Below are 21,813 nucleotides of genomic sequence, written 5' to 3' on the forward strand. Positions count from 1 at the left end.
ACGTGGGTAATAAATGGTTGTAAAATATGAATTTGTAACATCAAACATGTCGGCAGAGGAAACCGCTAGGGTTGGAAAGTTTTAACAAACGACCAAATCAGGCGGCTTTGCTTGAATGTTGAAATCAACCGATTAGCAATCATGCATGTACCACAGCACTAAAATCACATGTGTTTATGTTTGCCGATTGTGGTTTCCAGATGAACAAACCTATAGGTAAGCAGTTAGCTAGTTAAACATCTGGTTGCTCTGCACACAGGGGAATTGGCTGTACTCATACGAAAATGTACAGATCAGACTGTTCATCTGGAAATAGCAAAACCTCAGTGTGTCACCAGTTTAGCTAGACAGATCAGGTTAATGCAATAGGCCAAAATTCCCTTTAAAATAAACCTGACAAGCAGATCTTTCAAGGGTGACGGCATAATATTATGTCAACTTTAACTAGTACATGACACCAGCTAATTATATGCCACTGCAGGCTCCTGGCAGAGGAGGGGTTAAAGTGTCCTATATAATCACACAATAAGCACTCGCAGCTCTTGGCCTGCTGGAAATTGTATTCTTTCCAGTTTAATTATCGCCGGCTCTAAAGAGATTAGAATATATTACAGAGACATCTCGGAGCTTCAGCTGTATTAGTCATTTTTAAGCCTCTGGTGTTTGGTTCTGTATGCGGCTTGTAAATATTTTGTAAACAGTTTATTAATAAAATGATCTACAAATGAGTTGCTTCCTCTCATCCTAGTTTATGTAGCTGCTCATTTTAATCAGGAAAGTGGGCAGGTCAGACACAAGTCAGCTTATCCAGACATCTGCTCTTCCCAAACCCAACTTTATTAAAGAAATCCCTGGCTACATCACTTCCATCTATAATGGAAACTCCCTTTCACTACTTGATATAGATTCAATGTGGATCAATTTCACATTACATGTGGTCTCTCTACAGCATTACTTGTGTACCTATGTTTTAGCTGGTGAACGACATAGAACATAGTATATTATATTTATATCGTTACAACACAAACGGCACACACAATGTCTGTGTTCACATGAAGCACATTTAACTTATTTCCGTGAAGATGTAGTCAAAAAAGCTGTCTTTAATCATTAATTAATTTAGTCTGGTTGCAGAAGGCTGCAACGTTCCAGTGTCACTGCAAACTGCAGCAATGTGAGGCCTTGAAATACGACAGCAGTGTGATAATGGACCTGGCAGATGTATATGTGAAGATGTATATTACAAATTGGAGAGCCTATTGATTATATATAAAGTAGTTAAGCTGCTCACATTTACAGTCGATGTATTGCTTCAAAACAGCCCCAAAATCTTTATGTGTTAGGATAAAAACGGCCAACTAACCGCATCAATATTTGCTCAGGAATAAATCAGATGTCAACTGAAACTGGACGAAAAACTCTTTTGGCCGACTTCGAGCTGCATTGTGCAGCAACAGCTGACTGAGAGGTGATTTGTTATTTAGCCAGAGTGTCAAGTTACTGGATCGAATCATTTGGTCAACTACGTCTGTGTACTGTGTAGCTAAACTTGTACTGTGCTGTCTCCCATTGTATTGTAATTTGTTTGTCCCTGTACGGCGCTACGGACACCTTGTGGCACCTTATAAATAAAAATTAATAATAATAATTAATAATACGTCCATGGCAAAATTGGAGACAGATCCAGTCACTCATAAATGACGATGTCACCAATTATAATCAGACTGCAATTATCATACCTTCATCACAGTCACATTTGAAAGGACACACATTCAGGTGTTGAATTCATCAAGTTGTTTATGGAAAGTCTCCACCACCAGCTTTCGTTGGCATCACTGCTGTTCTTGAGACCGACCTACTGCACTGGAGCGCGTCACAAGACCATCAGTGCACTGATTCTCAAATAGTGTCTAGACCAGTGTTGGCTAACCTGTGACACTCCAGGTGTTGTGAAACTACAAGTCCCAGAAAACCCTTCCAGCAATAAGCTGCTATATATTGGCAAAGCATGCTGGGACTTGTAGTTTCACAACAGGTTAGCCAACACTGCTCTAGACTATAGTGCTTGCCCGAACACTGGGCTCAAGAAACACACAGCACATGGGGAATGAGACAAACCTGTTTTCTATAGTGTATGGTGGCTATAATATAGCCAACAGCCACAGCACTTGCAGTATTAGTGATATTACAAACTCCCTATAGTTGTCCTTTAAATGCAGGCCTTCTTAAAAATTCTACTTGATCAGATGTGCAGTAATTTAGAATAAAAGGAACATATTAGTTGAAAGCAGTTCACGTGTCTTTCCAGGGGAGATACTTACATCTCTTCGTGGAAAGGTGCTGAGCAGTTTGAACTCCTGGCATGGGAATCCTTTGGATGCTACAAAGTTGAAGACCACCTGTAAAGGGTTGGAGCACAAGAAACGCCTTTCTATGAACTCCCCTCTTGGTGTCCGGATACGCAGCTTGCTCTGCGGCTCGCTCAGCTCCTCCTCTGGTTCTGGTGGAAGGGACTGTTCCAGGGAAAGCCTGATGGCCTGGGAACGAGACAAAGTGGGTCAATAAGCCATGGTCACTTCTCTTGTAGAAAAAGCTATATGTTGTTGTTGAATACAGTGCAAAATAGCCTAACAAATACAAAGTCCAGGGCACAAGATAACAGAAAAATGGAATGTTATAAATTAATATTACTTGTATTAAAAACACACATTTTGTATTTTATTTCTTTAAGTGATCAACAAAGCAATTCTTGTTACAAAACTTTGCTAGACATGTTTATCAAACAAGGACAACATCAAACTGATTGACAAGAGATAAGTATAGTGTTGATATAAAGCCTGTGTACTGCTACCAGCTTTACCATGAACAAACACTGACCTCAAATACCTTTTCAAAACTTCCTCAAATGTTTAATTATGTATATATTTGAGAATGCTACAAAGTGCTTTTATACAGGCTGGTTGCCCTTAGACAAAATACAGTTTTAATCATATCACTGCCACTTATTGGCTGCTGTGCTCCATAAAGAGATAAACGCATGAATACATTACAGTATAACGGCTGAAAAGTCAGTGTAGTGTTATATAACCCTGTCTTTAACAGGCTTTGGACGCGGCACTTGATTAAAGGACAGGTGTCAAACACCCTCAGAAAAGGTTGTCACTGTCATCTGTGTGCCAGGTGACAAATCTGTTTACTTCCCACCACTTAATGACCGCGTGCAGTGCAGCTAATTAAAACAAATCCTCCTTTTTACAAGTCCCAATTAGATCAGATAGCCCTGCCTGAGAGGACACCTGATTTAATTGTCAGGACATAAAGGTTAACGAGGCTTCAGAGTGGAAGTGTAATTACTGGACTATCCTCGGCTCATTCAGGTCACTCTTTTCTTTGAAGATGATTAGATGAGAAAACAAATCACTGAAAAGTTAAACCTGATCCTCCAATAACTAGTATTACCATGTCAAATCCTCCTGCAACTGGCATTACCATGTCAAATCCTCCTGCAACTGGCATTACCATGTCAAATCCTCCTGCAACTGGCATTACCATGTCAAATCCTCCTGCCACTGGTATTCCCATCCCCCGATCCTCCTGCCACTGGTATTCCCATCCCCCGATCCTCCTGCCACTAGTATTCCCATCCCCCGATCCTCCTGCCACTAGTATTCCCATCCCCCGATCCTCCTGCCACTAGTATTCCCATCCCCCGATCCTCCTGCCACTAGTATTCCCATCCCCCGATCCTCCTGCCACTAGTATTCCCATCCCCCGATCCCCCTGCCACTAGTAATCCCATCCCCCGATCCCCCTGCCACTAGTATTACCATCCCCGATCCCCCTGCAACTAGTAATCCCATCCCCCGATCCTCCTGCAACTAGTAATCCCATCCCCGATCCCCCTGCCACTAGTAGCACCATCCCCGATCCTCCTGCCACTAGTATTACCATCTCCGATCCCCCTGCCACTAGTATTACCATCCCCGATCCCCCTGCCACTAGTATTACCATCCCGATCTTCCTGCCACTAGTATTACCATCTCCGATCCTCCTGCAACTAGTATTACCATCCCCGATCCTCCTGCAACTAGTATTACCATCCCCGATCCTCCTGCCACTAGTATTACCATCCCCGATCCTCCTGCCACTAGTATTACCATCCCCGATCCTCCTGCCACTAGTATTACCATCCCCGATCCTCCTGCCACTAGTATTACCATCCCCGATCCTCCTGTAAAAAGTATTCTCAGATCCTACTGTAACTAGTATTACATCTCAGACATGTAATACCTCCTCTGTTCTCCAGCCTCCTTTGTCAACAGAGGAACTAGTGTCGTCTTGTTTCGCTTGTTTCAAAGCTCCTACAGCAAGAGCCCCAGAATAAAAAACCAACAAAAAACCAACTACATATGAAGCCATAAGGATGGCGCAACTGAAGAGGAACTAGGAATATGGAAAAGTCCATATTTCTTTCAGATGTAATGGAAAAAGTATCTGAAAGGGTTCCATGTTTATATCCATAGACATTTTTATATAAATATTGGTGATCTCAGCCATTCTGCAGGTATAGTCACTGAAATGTAAATCAAAACACAGAGGCCTATTTACCAACAAGGTGGTATTAACATACAGCCAAAACTGCGCTGTAAAAAGCACAATCTGATTGGTCACAACAGCATAATTAAACACTGTTAATAGATAAACCCCATAACATAGTTTTCAGCATATCATACCAGACATGTTATTTTGTCCTGTAAGCATCTTTTACCTTCTGTTCATGTCCTGTGAAGTATCCATATTACAAAAATATATACTTTCTGTGCCCGATTCATCTTTGGAAGCGTCTGTGTGCGCTGTATCTTGTGTGAAAAAACTCTGCATGCAATTCATGGCAGAAAGCCTATGACTTGAAGAGCGTTACGGGGGAGGGAACGAGTGGATGAACGTAGGCAATGTACTGTAGAAGCCAATGCTAGTGCGGCCGATTCAAGTCCTGAGTATCTCGTAAGTACGCTCTTTTTTTTTAGCCATATCATTGCATCAGCTACAGGGCAGGTGTAAGTGCCGACTGATAGTGATGACTGTCATGGCATAGTCTTTTTATATTGCGCATATGCATATCTTGCACTCTGTTGTCTGTCTACAAACGGCAAGTAACGTTTAAGCAGAGGGTATTTATACCCAGATTCAAATGGAAACGTATATTGAGATCCACTTGGATTTGAATACGGTCGGAAATATGCTCAATTTCTGTGCTCGTTATTAAACGGAAGTTGCGAGCAGGTTACGTCTGAAGTTGAATCAGGCTGAGTATGTTGATTAAGCAGCAAATTGTAATAATTCGTTGTCATGGGTACATTGGATATTATACTGTAAATTATACAGATAAGAGTCCCAGAGGAGTCCTATGACCATATAAAAGCATTGGACCGTGGGAAGAGTGTTTTATATAAGTCACAGAAATCCGAGGTGACTTCTAATATCTGTAAAAACTTACAGTAGTGGGTATATTATTCCTTATAATGAACAGGTTTTCCTAGTGAAGACTAAAGTGATGAAATCAGAACTCACAGATTATAAGCAATGGCATCAGAGCCTCACTGATTATTCCGATATTTACAGGAGATCATATATTTATTATCACTACTTGTGTAGTGTAAAAAGATACAATTTAAATTAAACATTGCCTATCCCGTAGCCACAAACTTTACCACTGCTGATATTTCATTTCAGGTTTACTAGTTTACATCTAGAGATAAAACACAAAAAAACAGAGAAAATGTGAAGAAATGAGGCAGCTAATTACATCCAGGACTGCCAGAGTATTATACCTTTATTCTCTTTAAGAATAGATATTTCTATATACAGTATATTAATGTGTTTTGGTTTAGAGAAGAAATAAACATTGCTGGCACGTATACTGCGTGTTGGCTTCTACTGCAAAGATTACGCTTTCTCTCTATAAATTGTGGCACTTTACTTTTATTATTGTGTGGGCGTGCGCGAGTACTTGCATTCATATGCTTATGGGGACATTGACCTGTTTACACACCAACACTGTGGGGACCTGAGTCGTAGTGGGGACAAAATTTGAGGTCCCCACAAAGCTTCTCAAGGCTAATCAATGCAGGGGACCTTGCTGATCTGCTCAGCATAAAAATCTGGTATGTTCCCGAGAGTCACATTTGTCGGAACAAAAGTGTGCGTGTGTCCGATGGGGAAGGGAGAGTGTATGTGCCTCCCACCGCTTCAGGCCAGTATTCCGTCTTCATGCATAGCAGGAGCAGCAAACGAAAGGGACTGCATCCTGCGGCACTTTGTACACCAAGCGGGTAAAGATACAGTCGAATCCGTCTGCTGTTGAAGGTAAAGCAGGGACGCTGAAGCATGACAGAGCCCACCGGTAGCTCCGACTCTAGCCCAGACACTTCGGAGAAGAGCGGTTCAGACACCAGCGGTGATGTCCCGTTGCCCACCAGCGCAGCAGAGTGCAAGCTCCCAGAGATGAGTTCTATGTACGACTTTCTGCTAGCCGTGTTTTAAACACAGAGGGTCAGAGAGACGACGCAGTGTCTGTCCAAACACTATCCAGAAACAGTGCTGGCTCCGGGGCGTATAACAAAAAGCAGTACTGCCTGTACTGAGAGAAGCCCCTCTTAACAATTGCCCGGCACATGGAGCATGTTCACCGCAATGAGACTGAAGTAGCCTGGGCCCTGAAATTCCCCAAACACTCGAAAGAAAGGTGCATGCAATTGGCACATCTTCGCAATAAGGGCAACTTAGCACACAACGCTGAGGCAATGAGGGTAGGCCACGGCGTTCGGGTCATGTGCAAACTTCCAGACAAAGAGATGGATGCTGAAGGCTTCATGCACTGTGTAGCCTGCCAGGGCTTGTTTGCAATGAAATACCTGTGGCCACACATGAAGAGATGTAAGCTAAACCGAAGGGGCAAGAAGCTCCCACCTGCCAAGAGCAGAGTCCAGTCACTTTGCTCAGCCTGTTCCACCCGACATCAGTGATGGCTTTTGGAAGCTCTTGAGTGACATGAAGTCTTACTCGAAGTGAAAAATGATCAATGCATCATGCAGATGGGGACAGCATCTGTTCAATCGGGTGGGATCAGATGTTGGCAGGTACAAGTACATCCGTCAGAAGCTTAGAGAAATGGGCAGGCTACTGCTACAGGCCAGAAGAGCTACCCCTTTGGAGAGGATGGAAGACTTTACTACGTGCAGAAAGGGTTAGATGCTGTGAAGCTGGTAGCTAGCTATGACGTGGAGACAGCTAAATTTAAGACACCCTCGCTGGCACGGCCTGCAAAATATAGAGAGCATTGTGGAGTGCCGACTCATGATGGAGGGCTGCACTGCTGCTTTTGAAAACACACAGAATTTCAGGAAGCTATATGAGGTGAGATGGAACGAGTTGTTCTCACCGGCTGCCTTCAAAACTCTTAAGGAGTCCAAGTGGAACATGCCTCAGCTCTTACCTTTCACAGAAGATTTGAAAAAGATGCACTTGTACCTCGATGAGAAGCAGGAAGCCTACCGAAGTGGGCTATCCACCGAGCCTATGGTTAACCACTGGGCACTACTTGCAAAACTTACCCTGGCACAGGTGATCTTTCAATCGAAGAAGGGAAGTGGAAGTTTAAAAAATGTTGCCGACTACCTTCTCCTCAAGAGATACCTCGGATCTCCACGAAGATGTGCTTTCCGAGGTGGAGAGGAAGCCCTGCTGGCACTTCACTCGTTTTGAAATCAGAGGAAAACGAGGGAGTAAAGACCCCATCCTGCTGACACCAGCCATGCAAGCTGCAATGGAACTTCTCACAGAAAAGCGTGACACATGTGGAGTGGATAGCCAAAATGTCTACATGTTAGCCAGACCAGCTGCCTTGTCACACTTCACAGGCTATGATTGCATACGACTGTTTGCCCGAGAGTGTGGGGTCAAGCATCCCCACACGCTGTCTTCCACGAAGCTTCGAAAGCACAGAACTGGATCAATTGGCAGACTTCCTTGTGCACGACATCAGGGAGCACCGGCAGTATCACCGCCTCCCAGAAGGTACCCTCCAACTCGCCAAGATCAGAAAACTGTTAATGGCTCTTGAGTGTGGCAGACTGGTCGAATTCAAAGGCAAGAATTTGGACAAGATGCACATTGATCCGGACGGTAAGTGGAAAATCTCGTGTCTGATGTATACTTTTGACTTTTACCTCGATCATTTACATATCGGTTTCTTTTCCGAACCGGTCCAGCTATAGAGCGACATGTCGGATGAGCAATCCCCTGTGACAGAGGGACAAGTGGCCAAGCCTTTAGTTGACACTTCCACGTCAGAAGAGAGGCGGTGTATGGACCTGGCAACACAGGACCAGTGCCCAGCCATGACGTCTACAGGTAGGTGTAGCACACAGTTTTACCAGGCAGAAGAACTTTGTCTTCTCTGTATTTTGCGGAGCCATAATGGACCACTCTACGTCCTTTCAAGTTGCAAAGGAGTGCAGAGGAAATCCCGGGACAAAGAAGAGGTCCAGGTTGTGGAGAAACACCTGCTGAGGTTTATACAGACATGCTGGGTGCCCGGAAGTGAGACTGTGTTGCGTGCCTCATGGCTGAACCATTAATACTCAAAGATCGGAACTTGTCGGGGGTGAAATTCTACATAAAGAACCGTATAACCGCTTTAAAGGGGAATCAAACTTGTTGAAATGATGCAAAGTGGTTTAACAGGACTGTAGCCTCCATGGCTAAGTGTCGTTGTAAGCGAGCATGCGGATGTCTTCAGACGGCCAAGAATCGACACAAAAACTTCCTCTACCATTGTTATTATTGATTCATTTATGTATGCGGGAATATGGATGTCCTCATACAGTCAAAATACATGACACTTTCCCCATCTTGCAGTCCGTGTCACTACTTTATGCAAAGTCAAAGTGAAATCTCATGCGGTAACTCTGGTGACAAACTGCTCCTACACATACCCCTATGATTGTTCTGTCGACAGGGCATTAGGAAAGGGGTTTGCCTATACGCCATGTTCCAGACATGGGTGCTCACAATGCAATAAAATCAAGTTTGTGTGTTTGTGCATGTGCATCTACTATCTCTCTCTCTCTATATTTCTATCATAAATTAACTTTACATATGGGTTTGCAGTGCTTAATGGGTTATATTTGGTTGTTTTAATTCAAACAAGTGTTGAAATTGTAATAGAGTTTCCCAATATTAAAAATACCGAATTAGCCTACATGCAAAATATTAATACTGTGTGTGTGTTGGGGGGGATTCAATTTGCCCAAATTAGTGTTGGAATAGGGACTGATGTGAATGAGTTCTCTGTACAGCGCTGTGGAGTCAGTGGCGCTATATAAATAAATGGTGATGATGGTCCACACTGAAATTTGCTCAGTTAAGTTGGTTTCCCCGTGAGGTTCAGATATGTATGTGAAACTATCCAAACGCCCCACTATGTTGATAATTATGGGAAGGGCCCTCGGGTGCATTGTGAGCTAGCATTAATGCGCTCTACTGCCTACACATAGTTAGCAGTAAGAGAGCGGAGGTCCTGGCACACTAGGGGTAAGATCCTCTATGGACGCTGAGGAGAGCATGTACGGCAGGGACTCCGCTCCCACACACTCAGCTGGCACATACATTATATCAGATCTGGGTTTCCACAGCCAAACCACACGTGCACAACAGTCCTCGTGTCTATAACCTACAGCGGTAATGTTACAAAATCAGGTGATTAAACAGAAATGGCAAAACAGTTTTGTTTTAGTTTACCGTAAACCCCAAGCGATGGACAATAGTCCTGATTTTTTTTACATTTAATGTTTAATCTAAAATCCACACTCCTTTCTCTTGTTTGTTCCATTGTTATTAAAGCACCTGTTTCTCTCTCTTGTTTTGACATTTTCCTGCTGGCTGCAATAACAGATGCTATTTTATTTACTGCACCCGCTCAATTATATTGCAGAAGGATAAACAGTAGCTCATTAGAGTCCCTTTCCTTTGTGCAAAGAATTCCTATTTCCCCCGATGTAACCAGTTCCCCAATGGCGTTGTCACAGGACAGAGACTCACAATGACTTTACCGAAGAATGGACCAACTTAGAAAAAAAACAACAATTAGATGATGCCGGGCGCTTACAACTTCAGCATCTGAACAACCAACTCCAGGGCCAAAAGAAAGGGAGGAGACGGCTTCCTCTGAATAGATCAATAGCCACATTTCAAATGTATGCGCTGAACAAAAACCCCTCTATGTAAGCAAACACAGCTCTACAACAATAGATTATGTGTAATCCCTGAACTTCAACTGCAGCATTCTTTAATAAACAGCATTGTTAAAAAATGGCTTTTGTTTTGAAAAGCAAATATCTATTATTTCCATTGCTGCACACTGTGTTACAAAGAACAGAGGTCCGGCTGCGCTCCGAAACCTAGACTGGGGTTTTATATTCTGCAGGAAAATATAGTTTCCAAACAGCCATTGTGAGGCTGGCTCCATAATGAAAGGTAGGGTAACATAATGAATGCAGATAGGAAGAATACCTGTTTGTTTTACTGGGAACTATTGCTTTAGGTCCAAAGGAACACAAAGGGAAAGACATGTATGCAATGGAGACAGTCCGAGCAGCCGCTTGTAAAGGAGGTTTATACAAAGTCTGAATCTGCTATTTCACACGCGGCCAGGCAACATCATTACCAACTTTGTTTCATTTTTATAAATATATATAAAACTTCAACTTCCAAGGCCATGGTCATTAAACTAAGTCTTTTTATTACACTTTTTCCATCTGGCAATCTAGCACCAACGGACTACTGTGATTTCACTGTACACCACTCACATTAATACTGACCTGTACATCCGGGGTGGTCTCTCACCTCCTTTACTCACTAGAATGTGTTATAATTCATGGCACCTGTAACTGAAACCAAACACTATCCCATCCTACAGAGCACAGTGCCGTGTATTAGATAGGCAGGAGAGCTGCATGGAAACGCAGGCTTACAGTCCTAATAACCTGATGAGAATAAGTGAAGTCTTTAAATATATTTAGATATATTGACAAGTTGCTGAATGTCAAAACAGCTCCGTTTCATTCTGAAGTTGCACACTGTACACTACCATATTTCTGTTAAGCATTCTGTACATTTCTATTTTTATATATTATGTTTATATATCAGAGCAAAATATTTCCCTCAACATAGTTTTTTCTTTTCTCTCGGCATATTCAATTAAGTACAGCCCATATGGAGAGCCCATAATAGCCAACAACAAAGGTCTTAACGCTGATGTTATTCAGAGCATGTTATTATTCTATCACTTTGAAATATAATCATTGATATTATTCACATGAAATGAATTATAGGACTGTCCTCTGGGAGATGCAGGGAGAGCAGTGCAGGGCTATGTGATATGCATCACCCCGCCCACTGCGGCACCCCACCCCTCCCACTGCTGCATAAGGATGTGAATTGCACAATTGCGCATCAGTGGCCAGCGTGGAGATGCACGTCACAGCAGGACTCCGCCGCTGTGTGAGGACACCCTTTTGAATCATTATACAGAGGTGGGTGGTCGGAATATGATTTTTTATGAACAGCGTCATTGTGCCGTGTGCCCTTGTCCGGAAAAATTGCACACTCTCTCGAGTGTCCGCATGCATGGGTTATAATATACTGTATATGATTTGCTGCGTTTAGTTCCGCTTTGTGTATTATCATCATACCTCTCTTTCCTCCTCCTGTTCTTTTTTGATCTGTTCCTGTCGGTACTGTTCAGCCATTTCCCTTTCCTGAGCTTCCCTCTGAAAAAACAAAACAAAACCATCTTTAGTTCTTATGTTATCAGCAGCAGCCACTTCTGGAAGCCTATATGATTATATAGTTCTACGCAGGTCAGTGGAAGTGCCCACGTGATAACAGACGACATTTACCTTTGCTCGGTCGGCTTCTAGGGACAGGCGGTAGGCCTCATCTTGCTCACGTTTCACGTTCTCTCTGGCCTCTCGTTCATCCTAGAGGAGATACGGAGAGATGAGTGGAAACTTACGGCCTCACAAATCTTCCAGCACAAACAAAATGTATTTCTTCAGTTTAATTAAATGTGGACTCTGTGGAGACCCCTACGTAGCAGCGGAACCGCTACACGACACTTACTGCGGGGCCCGGCTTCTCGTAGCCATCTGTACTCAGAAAGGAGCTGAAACAAGGCGGCCGTAAAAAATCATTTAGATGCCTCACTATCTCCCTCAAGGTGTTTAAGTGGTTTTATTATTTTTTATTATTATTAATTAATTTATTTATTTATTTATAAGGCGCTACAGACCCGTTGCGCCGCATACAGAACTAGATGAGGTAATACACATAGCACAGATAAATGTGAGCAATGCTATGGAGAGAGACATGACAGGTCGGACAAGGGAGTCAGACAGTAGACATATATGGGACAATAGGTAAAGAGGACCCTGCCTGTGAGCTTACATTCTAGAGGCCCTTACTGATGTCCCCAGTATCTAGCAAATTGATAGGCTGAACCCTCATGACAAACAAAACGGCTGCATCCACCATGTGTAGGGAAGAGCTGCAAATAAATTATTATACAACGGTCTGTTTCTTTCATACATCTCATAAATAGGGCTGCAGAAAGCAGCCATTGTGTTTAAATAGACAGCTCAGAGGCGGCAGTCAAATGGCTTCCAGCATTCATAATAATGTAGAATAATCTTTTTCTGCTGTACTATACCCACTGCATACAGGAAACTGATCTATATGGATTCATCTTTGCATGTAGGAAACACTTCGTAACGTTTATGCTATACAATAACTGATCTACACAATAGAATTATGTACTACAAATGTAGCTGGAAAACAAACAATAGCTAGGACACAGAAAGGATTCGCACATTGATTTATGCAATGTTTAACCTCTCAACCTAAAAAAAAAGGGAGGAACACAGATATTGAATTTCTAGCATCAATACACAAACTGATCAATTTATATTGATCGATACTGATCAGTAAGACACTGGCTTAAAATAAAGGTTCATTGTTGAGACAGTTACACTATGACACAGAAGTGCTGAAGACCTCTGTTCAATTACTTCCGACATCTCGCTGTAACAGGTTACAATGAGATGCTGTAACACAAGTGTCGGGAGTACTTGGAGGAGAGTGAATTCCGCACAGATAGTTGGGATCGAACCCGTGGCCAAAGCACCTGTGAGACTGTAATGGTAACCGCTCTACCACCATGTGTAATTCTGCCTCCCACGTCCGCAAGTCCTATAAATACAGCATTTATGAATATACAACTAGCCTTATACTGTCAAAATGTAAAAACATGGATTATAATTCACACTGTATTTTATGCACGCAGTATTTACAACGCATTACCATGAAATAGCAACTTGTGACATAAAAGGTAGAACTAAAATCCTTCTTTGAGATATAATAGAAGAATCAGGTTAGAGGTCCTGAAGACAATTCAGCATTCTGAATCTATAAACCAGAAATAATGGACATGACACAAGATACTGCTGGTCTGATAATAGGTTTATAACCGTCCTTATCAATACAGTTGTTGTAAGACAGACACAGCTTAAAGAGTTGTGCGTAATGCTCGTCATGATAACACAACACTTGGATATTAGTCACCGCTGTCACTTCTAATGCCAGCGATTTAGTCCCTACGTCCTGGTAGAGTTGTTACTGCCGGTTCACGTCCCACTGCTCGCAACAGCTCGCTCCTTGCTGAGAGCTGACAGTAACAAAGGTCCTGTGGTTTTTTTCCATTTAATTAAACGTGGAATCTGTGGCTCCCCTGCACGGCAGCGGAACTGCTGCAGGACTCTCGCTGCGGGGCCCGGCTCAAAACCCTTGGAATTAATTTAAGAAGGGGGAGCTCATAATGACTGAAACAGAGCCAGCGATATATACACTGTATATTTCTCAGATGGGTTTCAGTTTTTGTTCAACAGTTCAAGTTCATTTAATGAGATCATGTGAATATATTGCTAACAAAACCTACAGAGCTGGCGCCGCTAGATAAAAATAGCGGGATAACACCAACAGGGGGGCAAGAAAAAGTGTCTTAAAAAATAATGAACGAAAAAAGTGGATATTTTTGTTGTATATATGTGCGAGATAAAAGGTTAAACAGAATGAACCCCGATTCGTAAAGTCATTTTAATCTTTTTACATCTCACATACATCTCCATGCACTCAGGGCCAATTTAGTAAGTCCAAAACACTGCTCAGTCTGTAACTTGTCTGCTTTGCTTGTTTGTATCTGCAAAGAGTATTTCAAGGGAAGCACATATGTGACGAGACTGCACCACAGGGGGAATTAAAGAAATATAAAAGTGTGAGCCAAATACAAAATAAAGAACTAAGGGGAACTTTCAGCACAGACAGGCATCAAACTGTAAGAACGAGCTACAGTACATTTAACTCTGTTTTGTGACTGTAACCTCAGCTCAGACATGTAAAAACCACACAGTGATATCCATTGGTTAGAGTTTTGGAACCTTTCGTTCTGGAGAACTGAACTTTTCCACATTTATAGTTGCTGAAATGATAGTGTGTCTTTGCCTGTAAAAGAATCAAACCACACCACAACTACAAAACTGGCAGTAGGATCAGCAATATAGGGACACTAACCAAATAACGTTGGGTGCTACAGATAGCGCCGGACCAAACCACAAAATAAACAAAAAATTTACATTCGGAAGGGCTGGATATCCCTCCAAGCTGGTCAATAGGCAGCAGTCTACTAAACTCCCTAACAATATCTATCTGCCCTGAGTGCTACTACTGTTCCCCTTGTATCCAATTCAAGGGAAGCACACTTTTCCAAATTAAGGCTCCTGGAAATCGGAAGCGCACAGAAAACGGGAACATGGCCATGCTGTACTGTTGGAGTGGCCACGACAACCCGGAGACGTGCTTAGCGCTTCAGAAGTGCTTGGTCATCCCAGACATTCCGCCAACCTGTCTGGAGTAGGGACTAACGTGCTGATTGTTGGGATAGAACAGGAAGGAGCAGAGGTGACAACTCCTGCTCCCTTCATTCTGGGTAATGACGCTGGACAGTGACATCATAGCCCAGCGCCACTCTCCTAGCCAATCAGACATTGATGGGCAGCAGCCAACACTTTGACAGGTAAAAGAAGCTGTCAGCTGCTTCTCATTCATGTCAACGGCCAGCGCTCTATAGGGAAAAGCTGCGGGGACATTAAAAAGACTGGTTGAGTGACATTACATCACTCACACAGTGTTCTAGGCTCCCCCTAACCAAAAATGGCAGCCTAGGCGACCACCTCAGTTTGCCTAATGGAGGCACCAGCCCTGTTTAAAGGTATAACACACATTGCAGGCTCCAGGGCATACTACTGAGATCAATGCTCTGCCTATTGCCTGCATTATCCTGCGCTTACACATTTCTTCTTCCTAACCAGCCCTTTGTACGATACAATGTTACTGGGTATGTACATGTTGGTCTTCAAGGCTTATTATGAACTTAAACTAAAAAACAGAGTAGAAGCAAATTAGTCATCAGTGATCTCTTTTCCCCAGTTACTAGGTCTGAATAACTAGAAAGATGCACAATATAAAAATGCTACAACCCATATCAACCAATCAAATGTTTGTTTTAATAACTACAAAACTGCAATGGGTTAAAGCCATTTTTTCTGTTCAGTGTTTTCCATAAATGTCCCCCAGTGTCAACAGAAATACCAGCTATGGAACGAGCCAGGCGTTCTTTGCAGGTGCCAACACAGTGAAGGGATTAATGGCTGACGATTGTACAGCTGTGCCACACACTAGTCCAGGGGTAGGCAACCTGCGGCTCTCCAGGTGTTGTGAAACTACAAGTCCCAGCATGCTTTGCTGGTAGATAACCAGCAGATAGGTGGCAAGGCATGCTGGGATTTGTAGTTTCACAACACCTGGAGAGCCGCAGGTTGCCTACCCCTGCACTAGTCTCTCACCTCTCCTCCAGTGCTCACAGAACTGTTAGGACAGATTAGAATTTGTTTCATAGACATCCGGTGGCTCTACAGCTCTTGTGAAACTAGAAGAGTATGGCTGGGCATGCTGGGACTTACAGTTCCTCCACAGCTGGCGACTCGCAGGTAGCCTACAGCTGGCCAGATTTGCTATACTGCAGCCAATAACCAACAATTAACCCAATGACCACAGCGACAGATAATGATCCTAACAAATCATTGTCTGACATGGCTGAGAGTGATGTTGGAAAGTACTATTGTCCTGCGCACGTGGTGAATGCTCACTCAGACGCGATAAGACGTCAGAGATCTGGCAACCCTGGGAGTCGAATGGGCAGATATCCATCATGGCCGCTCACTCGCATCCAATTTGAAAGACGATCCTTTTACTAAACTCTTGGGTCTAGTTGCAGAATCGGCCTTTGTGTGGTCACCTTACCTAGTTACGTGGGAGTATTGTTTCCTATAGAGCATATCATTGTGCAGATCACTGACAAGATGCCGAATCCACCAATTCCTAACATATAAATGCATAATTCTCTCAAACATTTTTACATGAGCATCTTTTAATCAATGGAAAGGGCAGAATAATCTACACATTAACAATGAATTAAATATACGTTATTGCAATATACATTTTTAAATGGCACAACAATGCACAATATAGAAACTGTGCTTTTGTTCAGAAGAAAATGGTGCGTGTACAAGAAATGCGCTTTAAGCCTTCGTTCAGCATAACTGCCCAGAGCTGATCCCTATCTCGCAGTGATCCTCGCAATACAATTTAGTTCTTACAAATGGCACAGTTAGCAGAATACTAGCAATAAAAGTAATATCTTTACTCATACGACTTCTTATCCCGAGATCACGGGAGCGCTTTACACAATAATGAATACATCTCCTCAGTTATTACTGCTCCACATTGTTTACCTCTGCTGGATGAAAGGCTTAGCAAGTTCCATGGGATTTGAATCTGTGACCTTCTGGCTGTTAAGATGTTATGGGAAACCTCACCCACCTGTCTGGCATTTAGTGTAAAATGCAATAACTATTTTCTGCTTACAGTAAAGGAAAGACGAGAGAGATGAGGAAAATATATATATATCGATGTACAGCCACCGCAGTGGGTCACAACATTTTATTGCGAGCAGTTAACAATTTCAGAGCAGGAGGGCCCTCAAAACGCATTATGACGGTCTCTATACTACCGTAGATTGATTTTATAATACTATATCATAAAGGTTCAGCATAAGGTTAACTTTCCCATTGCTTGTGCTCAAATAGGACTTATTTCAGAATGTGCTCTAAAAGCAATATCATCATGTTTTGTTTTGTCTTTTTATTTAAAGAAAAATCCAATTTAACCACTTGTCAAGAGTCTATATTTTGCACAGAATCAAATAAGAAAATGACATTGAAAGATCTGTAGGAGGCAGCTAATTGTGTATGGACAGAGGTAAGGCTCTCATATGGTTGTCCATCAGCTGAAACAACCCTGTATTCTATATTATATGAAATAAACGGCAGTCAAAAGGACCCAGTGTCCCAATATTAGTTTACATTTAGAAGAAACTTTAAGGAACTAACCAGAAATCTCCTAGGACAGAGACATACTCTTAGTCCGGTACTAGAGCCAATATCACATCATAATAAGGGAGGGAGCCTGAAGTCATTATCTGGATACAATAAGTAAGTGTTGTATAATTCAGAAGTCTTATATAAACTGGCTTTCTTATGCTGTCTTTGTTCACAGACTGTATAAATCAGATACTTTATTCCCTGTTCAGAACAATCGTCAAGGTAGATTCATTTAAATTACACAGCTTAAGTTTCCCATCACACCACTTCTAAATTTCCACTTCAAATCAACATTAAAGTAACATTGATTATCCTGTTACAATGGCACCTGTCAAGGGCTGGGATATATTAGGCAGCAAGTGGACAGTCAGTTCTTGAAGTTGATGTGTTGGAAGCAGGGAAAATGGGCGCAAGAATCTGGGAAAATTTGACAAAGGCCAAATTGTGATGGCTGGACGACTGGGTCAGAGCATCTCCAAACAAACAGGTCTTGTGAGGTGGTTCCTGTATGCAGTGGTTAGTACCTACCAAAAGTGGTCCAAGGAAGGACAACCGGTGACAGGATCATGGGCACCCAAGGTGATGTGCGTGGGGTTCGAAAGACTAGCCCGTCTGGTCCAATCCCACAGAAGAGCTACTGTAGCACAAATTGCTCAAAAAAAGGCTATGACAGAAAGGTGCAAGAACACACAGGGCATCACAGTTTTCTACGTAGCTGAAAATCAGTTTAAGTGCCAATATGGACCACTGTCCACCTCTGAAAGGGCCTACAATGGCCATTCGAGTGTCAGAAGAATGTGGCCTGATCTGATGAATTACGTTTATTTTTTTTACATCATGAGGATGGCCGGTGCGTGTGCATCGTTTACCTTGGGAAAAGATGACACTAGGATGCACTATGGGAAGGCGGCAAGCTGGCAGAGGCAGTGTGATGCTCTGGGCAATGTTCTGCTGGGAAACCTTGGGTCCTGGCATTCATGTGGATATTACTTTGACACGTACCACCGACCTAAACATTGTTGCAGACCAAGTACACCCCTTCATGGCAACGGTATTCTCTGATGGCAGTGGCCTCCTCAGCAGTATAATGCGCCCTGCCACACTACAAAAAATATTCAGGAATGGTTTAAGACACACGACAAAGAGTTCAAGGTGTTGACTTGGCCTCCAAATTCCCCAGATCGCAATTCGATCCAGCATCTGTGGGACGTGCTGAAAAAACAAGTCCGAGCCATGGAGGCTGCACCTCACAACTTAGAGCATGTAAAGGATCTGCTGCCAACGTCTTAGGGGCAGAACCCACAGGACACCTTCAGAGGTCTTGTGGAGTCCATCCCTCGACGGGTCAAAGCTGTTTTGTCGGCACAAGGGGGACAAACACAATATTAGGCAGGTGGTTTTAATGTTGTGGCTGAAAGGGGTGTGTGTGTGTATATATATATATATATATATATATATATATATATATATATATATATATATATTCCTCTGCACTCACCATGTACAGACTGGGGTGCAAGAGGGGGTTGCCCACATTATATAGACAAGAAAACAAGGATACTCTGCACTCTCCACACAAATAATTAATGCTGTACCGTACTGTTCTATAGTAAAAACAGGGAATGTTAGTTCCACATATTGCAATATATGTTAAGCTGAGCAACTCACGCCAAAGTCTTAACATTCTGGTCAGTCCTAACATGATCAAATGCTATGCTATTATATCTGGGCTTAAGGCTTACCTGCACACAGCTTTTAAAGGCAAGACTTTCCCAGGCACTAGCAGCCATGGGAGACCTGGGACTCACCGGACACAAGTTGGAATTAATGTAAAGAATGTGGTGCAAGAGTCATGGGACTTACATTGTATATATATATATATATATATATATATATATATATATATATATATATATATATATATATATATATATATATATATATATATATATATATATATATATATATATATACACACACACAAACACACACATGCATATATACATATACATACACACAAACACAAATATACATATGCACAAATATACATATATACACATACACACACACGTTACAGAGAATGTAACCTTATTATTTTCTCCTTGACAAACACTCACACAACGAGCACAGATGCGGTTGTCAGCTGCAATATTATTTAGTAGGTTGCAGTGATGGAAAAATGTCAGCCAGCAAATCACATTCTGTTCTAAGCTCCAGTCTAATGCCAGCAATCTGCAGGAGCGGCTGGGTCTTCGGAGGAGTTTACCAGTCTTAGGTTCACCATTTATCAGAAGGTATAATAACTAGGAGGATGAGATTCTCCTATTTTTATCCTCTGCCTGGATCTGTGTTTCATAAAGATCCCTCTTATTTTGTCACCTTGCACTTGTGATAAAAATTAGACAGATCTGCTCTCTGCCACAGAAAGGTGTTTGGCAAGAAATAAACAAAAAAGGCCACCGATTACTGTAATACAACAAAGCTGAACTTTCAGGCTAATGAATTTTTAACGTCCTGTTAGTTATTTACATGGAGCCTGGAATAGAGAGTATATATGTGTGAGGAGATCAGTACCGAACATGGACCAAAATCTCAATAAATAAAAGCATGAACTTAGATTTCTAGTTTAATCTCCTTGTGATCTATCCAAAGAATGGGTAGTACCCTAAAGTCTTTATAGGTACTTGAGCAACCTGAGGCATACATAATTTAAAACTATCAGGTTGCATAATAAAATATGCTACTTGGCCACATATATTGCGAGAACAAGAAAGTAACTGGGGTGGGGGGGACGGGACTGGGAAGGAGGCGCAAGAGGGGCCAGAGAGAGAGAGGGGGGGGGGGGGGGGCGGCAAGAATGGGGGGAGGGGCCAGAGAGAGAGAAAGAGGGGGAGCAAGAATGGGGGGAGGGGCCATAGAGAGAAAGAGGGGGAGCAAGAATGGGGGGAGGGGCCAGAGAGAAAGAGGGGGGAGCAAGAATGGGGGGAGGGGCCAGAGAGAGAGGGGGGGGCAAGAATGGGGGGAGGGGCCAGAGAGAAAGAGGGGGGGGGGGCAAGAATGGGGGGATGGGCCAGAGAGAAAGAGGGGGGGGCAAGAATGGGGGGATGGGTCAGAGAGAAAGAGGGGGCAAGAATGGGGGGATGGGTCAGAGAGAAAGAGGGGGTAAGAATGGGGGGATGGGTCAGAGAGAAAAAGGGGGTAAGAATGGGGGGATGGGTCAGAGAGAAAGAGGGGGTAAGAATGGGGGGAGGGGCCAGAGAGAAAGAGGGGGTAAGAATGGGGGAGGGGCCAGAGAGAAAGAGGGGGTAAGAATGGGGGGAGGGGCCAGAGAGAAAGAGGGGGGGCAAGAATGGGGGGAAGGGGCCAGAGAGGTGGGGAGAAGGGGGGCCAGTGAAAGCAGGGCGCGCGAGAAAGAGAGGGGCCAGCGAGAAAGAGAGGGGAAAGAACTGCAATAAAGAGTTAAGTTATGTTCCTATAAGGGTCAGGAATATGACAATGTTACAAGCCTCACACACTTGGCTATGTCTGTGTTGCGCAAGCTCCAGTCAGCAGACAGTAATACACTTTGACAGAAGGAAAATAAATATGTGCAAAAAGAGATTCTCAGATGGGCTGAGTCACACTGCAGCAACCCCACCCACAGCCAGCTTGTCACACAGTGTTACTGTAATCCTTTCAGATTGTAACCCCAGGCCCAGTGCAGGTGAGAAAAGCTAAAATCTGCATATTAGTCCTCAAAGTCTGGGTAGGTCTGAATGCGACAACCTCAAGTGTTATAAGTGTCTGTTAATCAAGGCTGAACCTGTCTGTCAACATAGAGAATCCTGGCAAATGCGCTGTGTGTACAGGAAGAATGAGTCTCTTAACCCCATCGCCCCCTTATGTATGCCTTACATCCCATGCACGCATAGTACATAGCAAGACAAAGATAGGACTTCTGCTGTGCTGCTTGTAGCTGCACTAATACATAGGGGGACTAATGTAAAACAGGTACAGAAATTAATAATAAGAGCAGTTCTAAATGCACTTTAAAGTGTAAAAAAAAATAAAAAAAAAATGTAAAAGTAAATTCCTAGCCCTTACACAAATGCTGGGCACACACCGCCAGGGCCGCCATCAGGGGATGGGGGTACAGGCTGGTACAGCTGTAAGGGGCCTGGATAGATCTAGTCTGTTCTGACCGCTGTGAATCTGCATCCCT

General features: G+C 43.0%; 1 protein-coding gene across 1 annotated transcript in view; it reads right to left on the reverse strand.

Moving 5' to 3' along the window:
• FAF1 (Fas associated factor 1) overlaps window positions 1-21,813 on the reverse strand; it is a 163,925-nt gene that overhangs the window by 11,244 nt on the left and 130,868 nt on the right. The window contains exons 16-18 of the mRNA XM_075182058.1: window positions 11,961-12,041; window positions 11,754-11,831; window positions 2,322-2,537 (exon numbers count right to left, since the gene is read on the reverse strand). Of these exons, the coding sequence (XP_075038159.1) occupies window positions 2,322-2,537; window positions 11,754-11,831; window positions 11,961-12,041 (375 nt within the window). The remainder of the gene's footprint in view (window positions 1-2,321; window positions 2,538-11,753; window positions 11,832-11,960; window positions 12,042-21,813) is intronic.

Source organism: Mixophyes fleayi, chromosome 8, assembly GCF_038048845.1.
Source record: "Mixophyes fleayi isolate aMixFle1 chromosome 8, aMixFle1.hap1, whole genome shotgun sequence".
In the NCBI taxonomy this organism is placed as follows: Eukaryota; Metazoa; Chordata; class Amphibia; order Anura; family Limnodynastidae; genus Mixophyes; species Mixophyes fleayi.